This window comes from Pygocentrus nattereri, chromosome 22, assembly GCF_015220715.1.
Source record: "Pygocentrus nattereri isolate fPygNat1 chromosome 22, fPygNat1.pri, whole genome shotgun sequence".
Taxonomy (NCBI): Eukaryota; Metazoa; Chordata; class Actinopteri; order Characiformes; family Serrasalmidae; genus Pygocentrus; species Pygocentrus nattereri.
Genome location: NC_051232.1, coordinates 7810542 through 7832252, shown reverse-complemented (window position 1 = coordinate 7832252; position 21711 = coordinate 7810542). Strand labels below are relative to the sequence as shown.

Genomic DNA, 21711 nt, shown 5'->3' with positions numbered 1-21711 from the left:
TCCTGGCAACCGCAAAACCCAGACTTGTCCATCGGATTGCCAGACGGAGAAGCGTGATTGGTCACTTCAGAGAACACGTCTCCACTGCTCTAGAGTCCAGTGGTGGCGCTTTACACCACTGCATTCCACGCTTTGCATTGCGCTTGGTGATGTAAGGCTTGGATGCGGCTGCTCGGCCATGGAAACCCATTCCGTGAAGCTCTCTACGCTGTTCTTGAGCTGATCTGATTTTTGTAGAAGTTTGAAGTAGCAGTCTGCAGGCCTGAGTGCTCAGTTTTATACACCTGTGGCCATGGAAGTGATTGGAACACCTGAATTCAGTGATTTGGTTGGGTGACTGAATACTTTTGGCAATATAGTCTACGTCTGTTCTGAATTCTCGTTTCTGTGATGTCACAAAGAAACTCGTTCACGTTTGTCCGCCTATTCAGCCTGAAGCCGTGTAGCTCCGCCCAGTCACGCTGAAGTTATAAGGAGTGTTTCAGCCTGGACTGACCTTTAATAAAGCAGGATAGAGGGCAACCAATCAGAGCAGGGGTCATTTACATTACTCAGTCTTAAAGGCACAGTACCAAAAACAGGATTATTTTCAGGGGTGAATTGAGATCTGAAATGGTCATGTAAAAATTATTTATGACCACTTTTGGTGCCTAAAACGACACGAGCATTGTGATATTGAGTAAATGTTATTTTATTTATTTGCTGATTTCATTGTATTTGTTGTGTTTTTTGTAGTAGAAGCTCCAGTCCAGTGGGGGCGCTATTTCCCGTCTTCCTTCTAAGCAGAAGAAGCCGGCAATGTTGTGATACGTCATGCCTCTCACTGTGTCCTGAGACTGAATCACTAAAATGGTGAGTTGAGATCTTATTAAACTCTTATTAAACTCTTATTAAAGCTTTTATTAAACTCTTATTAAAGCTTTTATTAAACTCTTATTAAAGTTTGTATTAAACTCTTATTAAAGCTCTTCTTAAAGCTCTTATTACAGCTGTGAAAGAGCTCGTGTCACCGAAGAGGCTGGAGCTGGGCATCTTATTCCCTTTTCCCGGTCCACCTTAAATGGTCCGGCAGCTGGAAATCCGAATAAGGCTTCGTTTATCGCGAGGCGTCCTGTTCGCCAGCTTCTTATTCGAGTTCCCAGTTCCACCTTAATTGGTACAGTTAACCGCTGTGCTATTTAAGGTGGAACGGAGCTAGTTTCAGAGTCGTGGTCTTCTCTGTATGAGCAGAGCAGCCGGTGATTGCTTCCTCCACACGTCTTCTGCTCAGGGCGCAGTTTAAGTGGAGAATAGCCAGTGTTCTCAGATTTTATGCACCACTTGTGTTTGTTTTTGGGTTCTAACAGGTTCTCACAGAAAACGGCTCCCTTATTTTTCGACTGAGGGGCGTGTTGGAGTTCTCCTGCCAGCTAGACTCCTCTAATGGTAACACCATTGTAGCTGCTATTAATACAAGTATTAACTGCTGCTGTCAGCTAATCATCGCCTAACTCTGCTAGATACTCATATGAGTGATTGCACAGCTTGCCAAGTTGTTGTTGGCTGTTGCTATGGTAGCCCAGGTAGATGCTAGCGTGCTGCTAGATGGTTGCTTTGGTAGCCCAGGTGATTGCTAGGATGTTGCTAGATGGTTGCTATGGTATCCCAGGTTGTTGCTAGACAGCTGCTATGGTATCCCAAGAGGTTGCTAGAGTGTTGCTAGACAGTTGTTATAGTTTCTCAAGTGATTACTATGTAACCAGATGGTTGGTGTGGTATCCCAGGTGGTTGCTAGGATGTTGCTCGATGGTTGCTATGGTATCCCAGGTGCTTGCTAGGGTGTTGCTACACAGTTGTGGTGGTATCCCAAGTGATTACTATGTAACCAGATTGTTGGTGTGGTATCCCAGGTGGTTGCTGGGATGTTGCTAGACAGTTGCTGTGGTATCCCAGGTGGTTGCTAGGATGTTGCTAGACGGTTGCTATGGTATCCCAGGTGATTGCTAGGATGTTGCTAGACGGTTGCTATGGTATCCCAGGTGGTTGCTGGGATGTTGCTAGACGGTTGCTATGGTATCCCAGGTGGTTGCTGGGATGTTGCTAGACGGTTGCTATGGTATCCCAGGTGGTTGCTGGGATGTTGCTAGACGGTTGCTATGGTATCCCAGGCGGTTGCTAGGGTGTTGCTAGATGGTTCCTCTGGTATCTCAGGCGCTTGCTAGGGCGTTGATAGACAGTTGGTATGGTATCTGAGGTGTTTACTAAGACGTTGCTAGGATGTTGCTATGGATGCTACTTGCTGAAAGCACTCGAGCTGTATGATTCTGTTGGCAGTTATTAAGTGAACTGGCCTGGGCCTGAGAAGCTGAACAGGGAGTCTGGTTTGTTTCAGAAACCCAAGGACAGAGCGCCATCTGCAAATCCTTCCAGGCCCTCCGCTCCAGAGTGTCGTCCGAAAGCCTCGTTTTCACCCTCTGTAACAGCTCTGTACTGCTGTGGCCCAATAAGGGCTTACAGTCCACCGCAGAGCATCTGACTGAAGGAACGCCGTGTAGAGACATCCAGCAGTACAGAGAGTGAGTACAGAGAGCTGAGTGGAGGTGTTTTTGGAAGAACATGCTTGTTATGTTGGAGTGTGGATGCAAAACCTTTGCTGTAGTTCCTAAACTCCTGCTGCCTCTGATCCACAGAGCGGAAGATGGAGGGAGCAAGAAGTCCAAAAGGAAGGATAAAAGAGATGCTGGTCCTGTGAGTCCATCTTTTATTACAATGGAAAAGAATAAGTGATAAGGCGATGTGGTTGATATGGAGCCAAATCGAATTTTAAGGAGCTAAAATTCCGATAGCAGTTTTATATACTGAAAACCAAAAAGGGGAACTCCACCAATCTTTTTAAAGTTCCACGTAATTCACTGGTTGAGATGTAAACAAACTCATTCAGAGCGGTTCGGTGTGAATGGCTCTGTTCTAAAGAAACGTACCAAGTCAGAATCGTTCACAGTGGCGGTGATAGGAACCAGACGTCCACCTCTAAAAGCTCCCTCACAGAAGGTTATTACATGAAATGCGTATGAATTCACTGCCTGACGACTGAGACACTGTTTTATGGTAGTTTTGTGTAAGATTTTGGCCTAAAATGTCTTGTCAATCCGAATCCATTCACGGTGGAGGGATACACGCAGAACATCGAGAGGCAAAATAGTCCCCAAAGAAAAGGTATTTTGTCAGATTTATGACTATTTTCCCATATAAAACTCATGACATGTGTAGGTTCGCTGGTGGTTTTGGATGGTAAATAAAATGTTTCTATTTGTGTTGTAGTCATGGCGACCCCTGGTTCCTATCACCACCACTGTAAAAACATGAGTCTCTGCAATCAACCGTTTCACATCAAACCACTCATAAAGACTTTGGTTACATCTGAACCACTAAATTTCGCAGAAATCTGGAAAAATCGGCGGAGTTCCCCTTTATATAGATCCCAGCTGTTTTAGTTAAACAGTGCTTTATTGACAGCAAAACAGCAAGTAAATCACAAAGTCTCATCTCAAAGAACATGAATATAAATCAACCTACTTATAAATCACCTTATATAGTCCTGTGAAAAAGTCAGAGCACCTCCTTTCACTTCACGTCCAGTCAGAACCGTCATTACAAGGTACTAATTTTTCATGGACTGAAAAATCTGAAAAAAAAACCAACATATTTAACTAATTTAACTGTAATTTGTGTAACATTACACAAAAATAGTAAAAACTAAGCATAATTATTGAATTTTTCAGCTTTCTGAATTTTACAGCGTCCGTTCTGTTCTGGAGACTTTCAGCTCCTCAAAGAATCTGCAGACACGCCTCCAAAGCTCAGTCTTAGAAGCTGGTTGATCATTTTCTGAAGTGATCAAACCCATTCAGTGGTGCTGAGGTCTGGACTTTTGATTGTAACTGAGCCTTAAATATCAGGTCATTTTTATCAGCCCAGTGAAACATCGATCAGGCTCTAATGAGGCTGCGTTCTCCACCTCTTCTGATTTAAAATGAGTTACAGCGCCGCCTTCTCTCTCTCTCTCTCTCTCTCTCTCTCTCTCTCTCTCTCTCTCTCTCTCTCTCTCTTCTCTTTCTCTCTCTCTCTCTCTCTCTCTCTCTCTTTTTAGAGTGTGGTGAACCTGAAGCTGCTGTGGGAGGTCACAGAGTCAGGGGAGAGTAGAGCTCTCAGCCTCTGTAGAGTGGCCAAGCAGCAGCACAGTGCGAGGATGCCTCTGTGTGTGGACTGTGTGTTCTCTGCATCGGGGCAGGACTCGCTCGGCTCGTGAGTGCAGCTCCGTCCACACTCCTCCTGCCTTTATCGGTGTTTCCTAGTCATTTGTCCTGTAGTTCCATTGCAGTGGTGTTTCTTCATCTGATTACCAGGCCTTACAATTACAGACTGTAGTCCATCTGTTCCTCTGCACCCTGTTCTTCAGTGGTCAGGACCCCCATGGACCCTCACAGAGCAGGTACTGTTTGGGTGGTGGATCATTCTCAGCACTGCAGTAACACTGACGTGGTCGTGGTGGTGTGATGGTGTGTGTTGCGCTGGTCTGAGTGGATCAGACACAGCAGTGCCACCACCCAAATAGTACCTGTTCTGTGAGGGTCCATGGGGGTCCTGACCACTGAAGAACAGGGTAACAGAGTATCAGAGAAGCAGATGGACTACAGTCTGTAACTGTAGAACTACAGAGTGCAGCTATACAGTAAGTGGAGCTGATAAAGTGGACAGTCAGCGGAGAAACAAGGAGGTGGTCAGAATGTTAGGCCTGACCGGCGTATAAATCCCTGCTGTCTTTTATTATTTGCGTTCCGTGTACCGTCCTAACATTTCTAGAAATGAAGTTTGTACAAAGCTAACTCCTTTGTAGGTACACTAAGCACTATTTTTGCTGCAGTGTGTGTTCGGGCCTGGTGGGGGCGCTGTGCGGCCAGTTATCAGACATGGAGGAAGTGGTGCTGAAGTACAGGAAAGGCTCATCTCTGCTGCTGCCTCAGCCTTTCCACTTTCAGCTCCCAGAGTCTTCTGGACTGGTCACTGTTATTTACCCTGCAGGAGTGCCGGACAGTCAGCTGCTGACCGTGAGAGAGGTAGAACACCCACACACATACAGGCCCATGCAGGCTGCAGGCCTGGTCACTTCACCGTCATACAGCGACAGAAGGGTCAGTCAGGCAGCTGCAGTCTGTTGTTCATCGTCATTATTAGTGTCAAAAGTCATGACAAGTAGACAGACATTTAAAGGGCCCATCTTTCAAACCGACCAGTGTCCACTCCTCGTCCATGAGGTCCGTATATGAAACGTCAGCTGCAGTTTTAAATCAGTTTTAGTCCACGTAGGTTTTCACATCTGGCTCTTTACAGATGTTCGTATCGTCTATAGACAAGCAGTACAATTGTAATGAAGCAATAGGGCTGGCCTGATCATGAAATCATGAAAATCATGAGAAAAGCTGAAAATTAAATGAAGCGATAAGCCACAAAAGGCCGTGCATTACTGTGATTTAATCCCAGGGATGGTGTTCTGACACCCCCTTCTCCATGATAAAATCACTGTAATGTACGGTCTTCAGTGGCTCATTGCTTCTATACAGTGGCAGCCAGCGTTAAATATGGTTTTTGACAAATAACTTGGTACTTTTGGTACAAAATATAAGTACTTTTTACTCACCAAGTCACCACCGTGAGTCTTCTGTAGCACCAATCCAGCGGCGCCCTCTTCTCACGCTGGGGCTGAGTCTCAAACAGCTCCCTGCTCCCTACATAGTGCACTACGGAGGCGTTTAAATACTGGCTTTTGCACCACAACGCTGCTTGATATTAGTCATTTGGGATTCAGCTACATCCACACTTGACATATAATGCACTGTTTGGCTGTAGAGGCTAGAATTTCAGAAACCCCACAGCTAGAACACTATTTAGGGAGTGCGTACGGAGCCGTTTGGGATGCAGCCTGGGATTGACGGACTTCGGACTGATGGACATTTTAAGCGTGAAAAACGTTCAAGTGATATTTTTAGACTTTGATACTGCGGTTTTACTGTAAATCATACTCCAGGTGCTTTAATTCAAGCCTGTGATATTAATGATGGAGCTGTTTAGGTTGTTGGCTCTTTTAGCCTGTTAGCCAGCTGGCCAGCCCGGTTCTAGTTAAGGCCCTCAGTTTAAACAATAAACGGGTTCTTACTTCATCAGTTCACTCGGTGCGCCGTACGACCAGCATTAGAGTCAAAGATCATTCCAGCACAAGGGTTTTTCGTGATACAGGGAGTTCAGTTATAGTGAGGCATCATAGCTATATACAGTATTTTGAAACCGCTTCGACTGCGGCACAGCCAATCAGATTTTAGGATCAGAACTGTGTGTTTTACAATGTCTTATAAACAATTTGCAAGTAACGATTTCGTTTTCTATACTTGTTCATTGTTTGCAGCGATTAAAACACACACCTGAAGTGGCTAGATTGGCTCATTAGGGACTTTACTTGCTAGCGGTGCTTACTTAGTAGTTAATACTAGTAGTACTGTGGAAGCAAAATCTTTACCAGGGGTATGTAATTAAAGTTCAGTAAGGTCCAGTTAGAGAAAACGTCCTCAAGCAAAGGTCTAGAACGTCATGTCTAACTTACATCATGACCCAGTGCCATATACTGTTTACTGAAGTGGCCTAGTAGGAATATCAGCATCTTATACAGTCGACAGTTGAACATCAGATCAAATAAAGTCCAGTTCAGTCAGATTTCAACAACATTTACTGAACATCAGATCAAATAAAATCCAGTTCTGTCAGATTTCAACAACATTTACTGAACATCAGATCAAATAAAATCCAGTTCTGTCAGATTTCAACATTTACTGAACATCAGATCAAATAAAGTCCAGTTCGGGCAGATTTCAACATTTACTGAACATCAGATCAAATAATGTCCAGTTCGGGCAGATTTCAACAACATTTACTGAACATCAGATCAAATAAAGTCCAGTTCGGGCAGATTTCAACAACATTTACTGAACATCAGATCAAATAATGTCCAGTTCGGGCAGATTTCAACAACATTTACTGAACATCAGATCAAATAAAGTCCAGTTCGGGCAGATTTCAACAACATTTACTGAACATCAGATCAAATAATGTCCAGTTCGGGCAGATTTCAACAACATTTACTGAACATCAGATCAAATAAAGTCCAGTTCGGGCAGATTTCAACAACATTTACTGAACATCAGATCAAATAAAGTCCAGTTCAGGCAGATTTCAACAACATTTACTGAACATCAGATCAAATAAAGTCCAGTTCGGTCAGATTTCAACAACATTTACTGAACGTCAGATCAAATAAAGTCCAGTTCGGTCAGATTTCAACAATAAAAAAAAAAAAGCGGTCCGCCTATTAGTGACCTCTGCTCTATATTGTTGTGCGCATGCTCACAAACATCAACAGTTACACAGAATTAAGTGTCGAAACTCTGATTCGGGGTTTAGCAAACAAATTAGTTGTGAAAACAGACTTAAAAAAACAAACACAAACAACCCATTTAATTCTAATGGACATGGAGAGGTTAAAATGGTGCTGTAAACATGAATTAGGCCTGTGTTTGTGGTACACAAGCGTCAGAAGTGGACGGGGGGAAAATACAAGACAAGAAAAGTTTAAGATGTGGGTCTTATGACACTTTTGGAGTATTGTATGCCATTATTCCCGGTACTGTGTCATTCCATCATTCAGAATAATGACCTGCACTGACTGCTTAGAAGTGTTTATAATTTAAAATATAATAATAATAATATGTAATATTATATCTGTGATAGTCTAATCTGGCAGACGCAGTTAAGTCAGCATCTTCAGATCAATGCACTGATTCCCATTTCACACCCTTACTAATCGGCGATCTCTGTTTACGCAGGAGCTGCACGGGAAATATGGGTTGCCTAGTGACAGGCCGTATTTCCGGAGGGCCAATGCATTTCACTTCCCAGACGAGGCGTATAAGGACGGCTACCTGCGCAATCCACACACTCGCCTGACAGCACCCAACGTGGAGGAGGCCAAGGTGAGAGGACACACACACACACACACATATATATGTTGGAATCCTGTATGTTGCTGTTCTCTGAAGAAATCCTCAAATCTCCAGAATGGTGACTGTACAGGAGAAGAAAAAGAAATACTTTTAATGTAAGTCAATGGAGCCAGACGTCTTCCCAAGTCATTTTAGTCCATTCATTATGAAATTTACACACAGTAAATAAAAAAAAATTACAGTTTGTTTTTCTACTGAAAGTCGACCCGTTTTTCCCCAAATCTGGGCTCTAAACTATAAACAGACGGCGTATCTTCAGTGATCTGCTCTGGAAACATTACTTTTAGAAAATAACACAAAGAGCATCAGAAATTTTTGGCTTTCAGCAGTAAACTGTAAGCGTATAGTGACATGTGGAGATCATAAAACACAAATCTGAGGGGAGCTTTTACAAAAAATAAATAAAATAAACATTTACATTTATTTCAGGCAGTTGCTGAATAACTTCCACGAAAGTTCAGACAGACAAACCAAAATATACCCTGGAGAACAAGAGGTTAAGATGCACAACAGGAAATATATTTTTCTCGTTAGTCTGTGTTCCGAGGCGGAACTGATATGTTCTCTGGCTTTCCAGAAGCTGCCCGAACTGTAAGAACACACAAGCTGGAAAACGGACGTTTCTGTAACTGTGTGGTTGGTCTAGCCAGCTTACGATAACAGCTTATTGTAATACTAATTTAATATAATAATATCGTTTAATATTGTTGCATGCTGTTATCACATTAACACCGCTTCCCCCACCATTCACACCACATGTTCACTCGTTTTTTTGATCTGTCTTTCTTGTCTACTCTATTTACACATACTAGTGCAGAAGAACACACCGCAGGCTGTTTTTATAGTGAGATCGATACAATGCATCAATATGCAAGCTGCTAATTTGTCTTAATGGAATAATCAAATGTGTCATTCATTATTGTTGGGTTGCTTCGTGTCACTGTCAAGTTGCACCAAAAATATGTTGCATGCATACAAAGTTTCACCCAACATAATGTAAATATATATTGCTGTTGGGGGAAGAAAACCTCGTATCTCACTTTTTGTTGTTTTTCCGTTTTTGGCATGATTTGAAAAAGCCTGTCGTTCTTTATCCTGTGTATAAATTTCATGAAGAATGGACCAAAAGAAACGTTCCAAAATGACTTGGGAAAAATTCTGGTTCCTTTGACTTCCGTTGAAATTAAAGCATGTTTTTTCCTTCTCCCGTAAAGTTACCATTTTGGAGATACAAGGTTTTGTTCCAACAACAGTGGTAATTGGAGTATTTACCTACATTCTGCACCAGTACATCACAAACACTAGGAATTCCATGAGTACCTCTCATGTAACTAGAATTCGGCTTCTCAGTCTCTGACTTCATGTGTGGTCATCTGCTGAAGAAAAGAGGGTCTGTAGGCCTGAGGAACTAATATATTAAAGATGAGAATAAAAATGTTTTTAACTCCGCCTCCGTCTCTCTCCGCAGGTGTCCGTGGTGAGGGGCGTGTACAGTTATCATCACTACATGCAGGATCGTGTGGATGATAACGGCTGGGGCTGCGCGTATCGCTCACTTCAGACCATCTGCTCCTGGTTTCAGCAGCAGGGCTACACGGACAGAGCAGTGCCCACTCACACAGAGATACAGCAGGTACGTACACACACACACGTACATGCCATGATAACAGAGGTACAACAGATGCTGCTACTGTATTTGCATTTCTTCTGATATGTGAATACCATATTACCAAAATAAATGTTTTTAAGCAGTGAATTTAAGCAATTTGCACCAAATATAGACACACCTGCTGGTTGGTGTAGTGTAGTGGGTAGTGGTTGTTGTAGTGGGTAGTGGTTGGTGTAGTGTAGTGGGTAGTGGTTGGTGTAGTGTAGTGGGTAGTGGTTGGTGTAGTGTAGTGGGTAGTGGCTGGTGTAGTGTAGTGGGTAGTGGGTGGGTGTAGTGTAGTGGGTAGTGGCTGGTGTAGTGTAGTGGGTAGTGGTTGTTGTAGTGTAGTGGGTAGTGGTTGGTGTAGTGTAGTTGGTAGTGGTTGGTGTAGTGTAGTGGGTAGTGGCTGGTGTAGTGTAGTGGGTAGTGGCTGGTGTAGTGTAGTGGGTAGTGGTAGGAAAATATACCACAGGGAAAATATAGAGGTGGAAGAAAGAAAGATAAATGAAGAATGCAGAATTATGAAATTATTAGGTGAGGATGCTAAAAATCCACATGATCCATTGAAAGGCTAAACGTTTAAATGGAGCCTGTATGTTGAGCAGTTCAAGCTGTATTCATTGCAAAAAGATGAAGAAAAATGATCTCGATATGACAAAGAGATTATTCATTGACAGAACAGTGAATTTTCATGTTAGGGAAACGTTGCTGTGTTGAACCCTGGATAATATAGTTTTTCGGCTTTAGTGATTTATTGGTGCATTTTTGCCAACGCCTAGTGATTAAAAACTACAGTAAACACTGATTCTGTCATGTCAATCGTGTTTTTCTGTTCTTCAGGCTCTGGTGGATGTGGGGGATAAAGAGCCCCGCTTTGTGGGCTCTCGCCAGTGGATCGGCTCTATAGAGGTGCAGGCCGTCCTCAACCAGCTGCTGGGGGTCACCTCGAAGATCTTGTTTGTCAGGTACCGTGTGCTGTGTGTTTGTATTTGCACCCCAAAATACCGTTTCTTCATGTAAATGTAATAAAATGTAAATAAAAGTGTTCAGATTTTGGAAATATCAATTTTAGATGTTTACTTCACTTTTTGTATTTCTACTAGTAGCTACTATTTCAAGCATATGCCTTTAGATCACATGTCTTTAAGACACCTTCAGATTTGTTGATTTTCTGAGTGAAAGTGAACACGTCCTCCACCGGGGACAAACAAATGCTACAAATTTTGTGCTTAACTTCTATCTGCTTGCTTAATTATTTTAGTTTAATTAGGTAAAAAACATCAAACATATAAAATGTACTGTCACTGTTGCACAGGTCAAATTTTATGTTTCAAATTTATTCGACAAGTTCAATTGGGCTAATAAACTGCATGACTGGGAACGTTTAGAACACCTGTCCGTAAGTAATGTGATGTGATATTCCCTAAAAAGTAACAGAAGACCACACAGCGAAGTTCAGAAGTGAAGTAGATTATAAAATTAAATATGAACGATGTTTCTCGTTATTACAGGAACATGAAAAAGAAAACGTAATTAAAAGAATGGATAAAAATAAAGAATAGTCACCTTTCACCCAGTTAGACGACGACTGAAAGCCCCAGCTCCAGCTCCTGAACCATAGTGCCGTGTCTGGTAGGATTGATTGGAGATGAATGTAAACAAGTCCTTATCTCATGTCACAGCATTGTGAAGGGCTTACCACACAAAAGTCAAAGAAAAGTCAATAAACTCTTCAGGAAAACATTGTGAATTAGAAAGTCTCAAATTAGATTTACAGGAGATTTACAGTCTTTTAACCTGCGGCATCTTTTGTGTACGACTGTACGTTCGGTGTGGTGTGTACAAATTATTGACTGCGACTGTATGCTGAGATATATTTTGCTATGTCACTGTCCAAATAAAAGCAAGTATCTCCAAACTGGCAGCTTTATAGAAAAGCACAAAACATGTTTTATTTTTAATGTAGAGCCCCATTTCCAAAAAGGTTGGGACGCTTTGTGGAATGTAAATATAAATAAAACGTAATGATATGTAAATCATGCAAACCGTATTTTTTAAAGGAAAATGCTACAAAGACAACATATCAAATGCTGAAACTCAAACTTTGTTTTTTTGAAAAATAAATGCCCATTTTGAATTTGATGCCAACAACACGTTCCAAAACGGGGCCATGTTTACCGCCGTGCTGCATAACCTCTTCTTTTAACAGCACTCTGTAAGCACCTGGGAACTGAAGTGACACTGCTGTAGTTTTGAAAGTGAGATGTTTTCCTGTTCTTGTTTGATGCAGGATTTCAGCGACTCTGCAGTTCTGGATCACTTTTGTCATATTTTTCGTTTCATAATGTTGCTGTGGTTTTACACTGTCTTGCTGAAATAATCAAGGCCTTCCCTGAAAAAGACGTCATCTGGATGGCAGCAGATGTTGTAGAAACATGTATATATCATTCAGCATTAATGGTGTCTTGACCGTAAACGTCACCCATGCCATGTGCACCAATGCCCCTAAACCATCATGAATACTGGCTTTTGAACTGCACTGATAACAAGCTGAGTGGTCTTCAGCCCGGAGGACACTTTTCGTCGGACCGCCGGACATTTTTCCACTTCCCCTCAGTCCATATTAAATGAGCTCAGGCCCAGAGAAGGTGGCAGCGTTTCTGGATCCTGTTTATATTTGGTTTCTTCTTTGTGTTTTAGAGTTTAACAGCATTTGTGGATGCAGTGATGAACTGTGTTCACAGACAGTGGTTTTCAGAAGTGTTTCTGAGCCCATGCAGTGATTTCCACTACAGAATCATGTCTGTTTTTAATGCAGTGCTGCCTGAGGGCCCAAAGATCACGGCCAGCAGATACTGGTTTTTAGCCTCGTCCCTCACAGACAGAGATTTCTCCAGATTCTCTGAATCTTTTAATATTATTATATACCGTAGATGATGAAAAGCAGAAGTTCTTTGCTATCTTTCACAGAGTGGTGTACTTCTGAAAGAAACTTTTATACCCAATCATGTTACTGACCTGTCGTTTCTTCTGTTGCAGTCGGGGGTCTGAGCTGGCTTCCAAAGGCAGAGAGCTGGCCAATCACTTCGAGACTGTGGGAACGCCCATTATGATTGGTGAGTCAGAATTCTCCACAGATACTCTGCAGCAGATGCAGTTGTAAACCTCAAGGGTCCAACAGAAAGATTAATCGTTTTTATATCGAGATTGCAATTGTCAAATCGCAAGAGCAGCAATTTTAATTATAGGCAATTTTATATTAACAATGACTGTGTTTACATGCGTTCAATAATCCCATCATAATCAGATTTCTGCTGTTATCTGATTATTCAAGTGGTCATGTAAACACCATACTCCTATCTAGAAATCCGATTAAGAAATCTGATTAAGAGAGCAGGTTTTTTGATCAGATGAACTCTTACTCTGATTTCTTTCGGTTGTCTCGGTCTGAGCATGTGTGAAAACAGACCACGGTACCGGAACTAAGCGAGCAGCATCGCCGCGAGACGCAGCAAAACACTGTTGGAGCGGCGCTGAAACCAAATACATGCATGACGAAATGAAGGATGTAAATATCCCTCATCTTCTAGACAATGTATGTTCATATTTTCAGCTTTTTTTTTTAACCAGCGACAAAAGGTTTTGAGTTTTCCATTGCATTTATATCACATCTTCTTCTGTGAGCTTATTGGCTGGTTGAAAAGCAGAAATCTGATGACTGTCTGACTCATGTAGACCTGGAGTTCCCACATTATCTGATTACTCAAGTTCATGCAAACGCGTTGATCGGATTACTGACAAAATCTGATTTTCTACAGTTTTAGGATTATTAAATGCATCTAAAAGCACTCAGTGTTGTCTTAATTGGGGAATATGAAGCTAGTATAAGAGCTTGTAAACTGCCTGTAGATAAGTTAGACCAATCAGAAGCAACCAAACAACTGTATGCTGTGACATCACAACCACAACTAACTGGCAGTTTGGCATGTTTAGTGTTCAAGTCTCAAACCCAAAAAAAGTGGTCAAAATACCAGGCCTGAACTTCACTTTACAGAAAAGAACCACAGTTTAAATCGCAGTAACAATATCGATCAGAAAAATCGCAATTTGATATTTTTCTCCAAATCGTTCAGCCCTGCTCAAGGGTGCCAGAAGACTAAGCAGAATCCTGGACAAAGAATCACAATCTACAGTTGAAATCAAAATCAGTGTCCACCAATTAATTAGTCATGAAAACAGGAATGTTTCTCATAATTATGTCGTAATCAGTAAGACTGTAATAATAAGCATTTATCTCATACTAATATCTCATAGTATTGAAGTTTCTCCTACTTACCAGGTGTCTCATTTTTATGCAATGTAAAAAAATTAAATATGCACTAAATATTTTGTCAAAAATAGTACACCGTTATTAACAGTACGTTCATTTGTACAGTGTAATAGTATGTGGTTTGGTACACAGCCAGTGTTTGTGAACAGAACTGGCCCTGCAGTTTTAAGGCTGCCTTTATGTTGCAAAACATTTCCACAACTTTAGTTGCTTGAAACTTACAGGAAAACAAATTTCACTTGTGTTGTGTAATGTGAAGCTTGCTGCAACAAACTTTAAGCCTGAAGCTTGTTGAAAACACAGCCACAACAATTGCACCTGTCTCAAACTTGTGAATTACCCACCCTTATCATTATTATTATTATTATTATTATTATTATTATCATTATTATTTTCATTATTACGAGTCTGGTTGCCTAACCTCCAGCCCATGACGTCCCGGCCAGTGAACTGCTTGTTTGGGGGCAGTCATGGGCTGCAGGTTAGGGAACCAGCCTCGTGACTGGAAGGTCACCGGTTCGATCCCCAGAGTCGATCCTCAGTGTGCTCACTGCCCCCTAGTGTGTGTGTGTGTGTGTGTGTGTGTGTGTGTGTGTGTGTTCACTAGAGTGTATGTGGTGTTTCACTTCACGGATGGGTTAAATGCAGAGGTGAAATTATTATCATTATTATTATTATAACTGTCCTGTGTTGTGCAGTGGTGGACGAAGTACACAAATCATGTACTTGAGTTAAAGTAGAGGACCCCCCCCCCCCCAAGTTAAAATATTACTCCAATAAAAGTAGAAGTTCCTCCCTTTAGACCTCCACTTGAGTAAAAGTACTAAAGTATTTACCTTCAAATGTACTTAAGTATAAAGTAAAAGTACTAAAAGAGTAATTCTGGCTCTGATGTCCTGTTATCATTTTTATAACCAGACTGGCTTCATGAACTCATTTCAGGTGAAAGTCCTCCAGCGTCTCTCTTGGTAAACCAGTCTTTTGATAGAACGTCATTAATTAGTGTCGGTATGACCAGCAGGTCAAAACCAGCTCTAAACAAAGTGACCGCTGGGCCCTGATTGGTGCTCTGGCTTTGCGCTTCTTTCGTTTTGACATGTTACGTTTTTATACACACAGAAACCAAAAGGAACGACAGATTTCTCAAAATGTAGCGGAGGAAAAAGTCGGATATTAGACTCTGAAATGTAGTGGAGTGAAAGGAAAAAGTCGCCCAGAACGGAGAAACTTCAGTACAGATACACCAAAAATACTAAAGTACAGAAACCAATTACATTTGCTCAGTTACTCAGTTACTGTCCACCACTGGTGTTGTGTGACTGCTACTGGCTGCAAAATTTCCTGCGGGATCAATAAAGTATCTATATCTGTCTGTCTGTTAAGCCAGTGACAATGCAGATAACATAACACGTTGAGTGAATCCTATTAAATCCGATTAAAACAGTAAAACAGTCACTTATTTTTTTATTTGGTATTTGTAATTGTCAAGTTGCACTAAATTGTTTCGCAACGGTTTTCCGGGAAGTTTCAGCACAAAAAGTCAACCGAAAGGTTTCTGCTTCTTATTAAATGAGCCGTTCCTGGTTAAATATGTTTTGTAGTCTAACTGGAATGACAGTATTTGCTGTTTATAGATGAACCATCTAGAACCACCTAGTGAGTAAGCAAGTAAATGAAGTTGCAGCCTCTTTGGAAAGGAGAGAAAACATCGTGGCCATCAAAGGGACATATGTATTCAGCCTTTAGTCCAGTTCTGCTGTATCTAGCATGTGTTATCATCTCAAAACTGGCCACTGTTATATGGTTTCTGCTTTACTTTTAATGGCATCTGTTTAAAACATTACCAAATGAGCCACTCCTGTAATTCATCTGACCACTCTGACTGTTCCGTGTGAAAAGCAGCCAGGACACACCTTCCTGTTGGACCAAATCCATGAAGCAAAACAGTACAACCTTGTGAGACTCAGGATGGTGTTCACTGGGTCCGGCTGACCCCAACGACATCTTAAGGCAGTTATGAATGGGTGCTAATGCAATGATATGCACCCGTCTTTCAAATCGGTGTCATTCTTCTGTGCCAGGAGGGGGCGTGTTGGCGCACACCATCCTGGGCGTGGCCTGGAGTGAGTCCAGTGGGGACATCCGCTTCCTCATCCTGGACCCACATTACACGGGCGGAGAGGACCTGCAGATCATCACTGAGAAGGTATGACTGACCGCCGCATTGACCAATCAGCACACTGAGCTCTCTGGGTCTGTGGCCGCTTGCATAAAAGCATATGTAACATTCTGACCACCTCCCTGTTTCTCCGCTCACTGTCCGTTTTATCAGCCTCACACTGTGACCAGCTGTTAGATGATCTCGGATATGCTTGGTGATGTAACTTTGCATAGCCAGCTGTAGCAGCAGCCAGCGCTGGACCGCTTGGACACCAATCGATTTCTTTATAGCGCCGTTAGCCTCGTAGTTTCACAGAAAGTCTGTGTGTGAAAGGTCCACAGGTTGAGTTTCACCCCGGCCTGTTCCTGAAGACAAACACTTCCCAGCTGATAAGCCATAGAGTTAATGAGTAAAGTCGGTGAGCTGCGCAGATAAAAGGCCTGATTATAATCCACGTTTGCAGCCATTGGAAGCCGTGAACACATGCAAACCACCTTGAATCCTTGACTCGACAAACAGCAGCGGTCTTGCTGGTTTTACTATGAATTTGTTCTGCTTTTTATGGAGATTTCTAGCAACATTTGCTAGAGTTTAACTCATTTTCTGAAAGCAAGTACAGGAAACGTACCAAGAGATGAGTTCGGTCTAGTCTGACTGCTGACTGAATCGTTTAAACTGTGTTAATCAGTGACCACAAACTAACCACGAGGTTCAAGTTGTCCACACAAAACGATATTTCTAATCAGAACGGCCATTAAATACAATTTATTTATATAAATTAGGTCAAAGATAATCCACTTGGATAAAGGCAAATAGAGACCCCTAACAACCACCTGGAAGAGCTGGTAGACACCAAAACTACCACCATCAGGTCAACAGCATTTAAAGCTTTCCATCTCTGACACAGAGGAGAAAATCAGATCTGAAAGCATCCACAGGTGTTTCTGTCCATCCTCCCACTGTGAGAAGACCACTCAGCGCTGTGGGTCTGAAAGGACGTGTAGCTGATCAAGAAGAACCTCACTGAGAAAAGGAAACGGACACATCAAACAGAGAAGCCGAACGATAGACTGACCGCCCCAGAGTCCAGACCTCAACACCACTGAATGGGTTTGATCACTTCAGAAAATCAACCAGCTTCTCAGACTGAGCTTTGGAGGCGTGCCTGCAGATTCTTTGAGGAGCTGAAAGCGGGTCTCCTGAAAAGAACGGACAAAATTTTGTTGTTTTCAGCTTTGACACTGAAAAATGAGTAATTTATATTTAATGGATATTTTCACTGGCAGTTTTACGACAGTATATTAAGAGCCTGAGAGGCTATTATTTACCTGTGAGCTGGCACATTAACTGCCATCCTGCATACCTTTACTGGGTGTGTGTGTGTGTGTGTGTGTGTGTGTTTGTTTTTGTGTGTGTGTGTGTGTGTGTGTGTGTGTGTGTGTGTGTGTGTGTGGGTGTGTGTGTGTGTGTGTGTGTGTCAGTGTGAAAGAGAAACATGACAGAGAGACCATGACGTTGCACCACCTGGTCGGAAACAGCGTTACATCCAATGACACAGTTTCACTTTAACGAGTGCCAGTGATATGGAACCTGTTATCTCTAAAACACACACACACACACACACACACACACACACACACATACAAAACAAACACGATTAACAGGACACACCAACAGCTTGTTTGGATCCTCACTCTGACATATTTACATAAAATATTAGTTTAACAATACAAAATAATTGCCATGCACTGAATAAAAAGCCATTAGATTCACAGTTGCTGAAGGCTTAAGCTTCTTTAAAGCTTATTACTGACTTAATGCTCAACTTCATAATTAAATGTATTCTTTACTTAAAGCTTATTACTGACTTAATGCTCAACTTCATAATTAAATGTATTCTTTACTTAAAGCTTATTACTGACTTAATGCTCAACTTCATAATTAAATGTATTCTTTACTTAAAGCTTATTACTGACTTAATGCTTAACTTCTTTACTTAAAGCTTATTACTGACTTAATGCTTAACTTCTTTACTTAAAGCTTATTATTGACTTAATGCTTAACTTCTTTACTTAAAGCTTATTACTGACTTAATGCTTAACTTCTTTACTTAAAGCTTATTACTGACTTAATGCTTAACTTCTTTACTTAAAGCTTATTACTGACTTAATGCTTAACTTCTTTACTTAAAGCTTATTACTGACTTAATGCTCAACTTCATAATTAAATGTATTCTTTACTTAAAGCTTATTACTGACTTAATGCTTAACTTCTTTACTTAAAGCTTATTACTGACTTAATGCTTAACTTCTTTACTTAAAGCTTATTACTGACTTAATGCTTAACTTCTTTACTTAAAGCTTATTACTGACTTAATGCTTAACTTCTTTACTTAAAGCTTATTACTGACTTAATGCTTAACTTCTTTACTTAAAGCTTATTACTGACTTAATGCTTAACTTCTTTACTTAAAGCTTATTACTGACTTAACGCTTAACTTCTTTACTTAAAGCTTATTACTGACTTAATGCTTAACTTCTTTACTTAAAGCTTATTACTGACTTAATGCTTAACTTCTTTACTTAAAGCTTATTATTGACTTAATGCTTAACTTCTTTACTTAAAGCTTATTACTGACTTAATGCTTAACTTCTTTACTTAAAGCTTATTACTGACTTAATGCTCAACTTCATAATTAAATGTATTCTTTACTTAAAGCTTATTATTGACTTAATGCTCAAATTAATAATTAAATGTATTCTTTACTTAAAGCTTATTACTGACTTAATGCTCAACTTCATAATTAAATGTATTCTTTACTTAAAGCTTATTACTGACTTAATGCTCAACTTCATAATTAAATGTATTCTTTACTTAAAGCTTATTACTGACTTAATGCTTAACTTCTTTACTTAAAGCTTATTACTGACTTAACGCTTAACTTCTTTACTTAAAGCTTATTACTGACTTAACGCTTAACTTCTTTACTTAAAGCTTATTATTGACTTAATGCTTAACTTCTTTACTTAAAGCTTATTACTGACTTAATGCTTAACTTCTTTACTTAAAGCTTATTACTGACTTAATGCTCAACTTCATAATTAAATGTATTCTTTACTTAAAGCTTATTACTGACTTAATGCTCAACTTCATAATTAAATGTATTCTTTACTTAAAGCTTATTATTGACTTAATGCTCAAATTAATAATTAAATGTATTCTTTACTTAAAGCTTATTACTGACTTAATGCTCAACTTCATAATTAAATGTATTCTTTACTTAAAGCTTATTATTGACTTAATGCTCAACTTCATAATTAAATGTATTCTTTACTTAAAGCTTATTACTGACTTAATGCTCAACTTCATAATTAAATGTATTCTTTACTTAAAGCTTATTACTGACTTAATGCTCAACTTCATAATTAAATGTATTCTTTACTTAAAGCGTATTACTGACTTAATGCTTAACTTCTTTACTTAAAGCTTATTACTGACTTAATGCTTAACTTCTTTACTTAAAGCTTATTACTGACTTAATGCTTAACTTCTTTACTTAAAGCTTATTACTGACTTAATGCTTAACTTCTTTACTTAAAGCTTATTATTGACTTAATGCTTAACTTCTTTACTTAAAGCTTATTACTGACTTAATGCTTAACTTCTTTACTTAAAGCTTATTACTGACTTAATGCTCAACTTCATAATTAAATGTATTCTTTACTTAAAGCTTATTATTGACTTAATGCTCAACTTCATAATTAAATGTATTCTTTACTTAAAGCTTATTACTGACTTAATGCTCAACTTCATAATTAAATGTATTCTTTACTTAAAGCTTATTACTGACTTAATGCTTAACTTCTTTACTTAAAGCTTATTATTGATTTAATGCTTAACTTCTTTACTTAAAGCTTATTGACTTAATGCTTAACTTCTTTACTTAAAGCTTATTACTGACTTAATGCTCAAATTCATAATTAAATGTATTCTTTACTTAAAGCTTATTACTGACTTAATGCTCAACTTCATAATTAAATGTATTATTTACTTAAAGCTTATTATTGACTTAATGCTCAAATTCATTATTAAATATATTCTTTACTTAAAACTTATTACTGACTTAACACTTAACTTTAAATGTATTCCTTACTTAAAGGCTAAATTTAAGGCCCAAGTTATTGACTAAAATTTAGTACTAATTTATGGCTTATTTCTAAATGAAGACTAAATGCATTACTTACTAAGTAAGTAATGCATTTAGTCTTCATTTATGTTTTAATAAGCCTTACTGCCAAAATAAAGCTAAACTATATTCCTGTGTGTGTAACTACTATTTACTAACTTGAGGCATATTATTACAGTAGCATTTAACTTAAAACTGAGTCAGAACATGTATGTATATGTGTTACCCTGATTTATGCTATTAAAATCTATAATATCTGTGTATAAATCTGGTCTCTCTCGCTGTGTTTGTGTCTGCAGGGCTGGTGTGGATGGAAAGGACCTGAATTCTGGGACCAGAACGCCTATTATAACCTCTGTCTTCCCCAGACACCAAAGACCATCTGAGCTTTTCAACCTGTCGGCATCTTAACTGTCAGGAAAAAACTACACCGTCCACCATCGAATATTAAAGACCACTTTATTCCAGAACAACAACATTGTAGCAACATTCCTCCGTTTTGTAAACTAATTTTCAAGCATTACATGGTTTTACCTGATTCAGCTGACCTGGTGTGGTTGCTACAAAGCTAGATTCAAATTAGGGCTGCAGAGTGTTAGTCCTCATAACGATATTGGCTTTTTTGATTTACCATTCCATTTTTGATACAAGATATGCTGCAATCACAGCACATAGAAATATAATTGCAACAGCAGTGTTTTGTCTGTATCACTCAGCCCCAGTTCAAGGGCTTAGTGGGACTGAATATACAGGGTGATTCAAAAAGGTCCATCTGAGTTCAAAGCGCTGTATTTTTACCACCATGAGGCGTCTAGGAACCAATCACAATCCAATTGAAAGGGGGTTATAGAATCCCCTTCAGTCTGAGAGGAGCTGAGACCCCTGAGCAGAGCGTTCTGCGTTCTCCACGTCAATAAGAGTGAATCCGTCAGAACTGTGCAGCCTGATTTTCATGGTCAGTGAAGCTCCAGCAGCTCAGAGCGTTCGGCGCTGGTTCCACAGCACTGCATGATCTCCAAAATCCCACTGAAAGAGCCGTGAGAGCAGCGACGCCCGACGCGCTCAGTCCAGTCTGGGTTGAGTTTGACTGTGGTATTGATGTCCGTCTAGCTGTAGGTTCAGACTGAGACCTTGCAATAAACTAATAATAAACGCTCAATTAAACAATTTACAGTTCATTGCTTTGATCCGTCATGATTCACAAGTGAAATTAATCATTTTGAAATCAGATGAATCTTTTTGAGTCAGGGGCCAATGAAGGAATGAATCCAGCTTTGTAGTCAATTCTCAGAAATGCAC

General features: G+C 40.0%; 1 protein-coding gene across 1 annotated transcript; it reads left to right on the top strand.

Annotated features, from left to right (window-relative positions):
- Nucleotides 1-754: 754 nt before the first annotated feature.
- On the top strand, nt 755-20888 carry ufsp2 (ufm1-specific peptidase 2). The gene is made up of 12 exons (XM_017681745.2): nt 755-852; nt 1347-1425; nt 2372-2555; nt 2670-2727; nt 4130-4284; nt 4904-5096; nt 7911-8057; nt 9556-9720; nt 10576-10700; nt 12775-12851; nt 16147-16271; nt 20712-20888. The coding sequence occupies exons 1-12, from the start codon at nt 850-852 to the stop codon at nt 20796-20798; spliced, it is 1398 nt and encodes a 465-aa protein (XP_017537234.1). The 5' UTR covers nt 755-849; the 3' UTR covers nt 20799-20888.
- Nucleotides 20889-21711: the final 823 nt, after the last annotated feature.

Coding starts and splice junctions, on each gene's coding strand:
- ufsp2 (XM_017681745.2), top strand. Junction 2,556..2,669: donor GACATCCAGCAGTACAGAGA/GTGAGTACAGAG, acceptor TCTGATCCACAG/AGCGGAAGATGGAGGGAGCA. Junction 4,285..4,903: donor GGGCAGGACTCGCTCGGCTC/GTGAGTGCAGCT, acceptor TTTTTGCTGCAG/TGTGTGTTCGGGCCTGGTGG.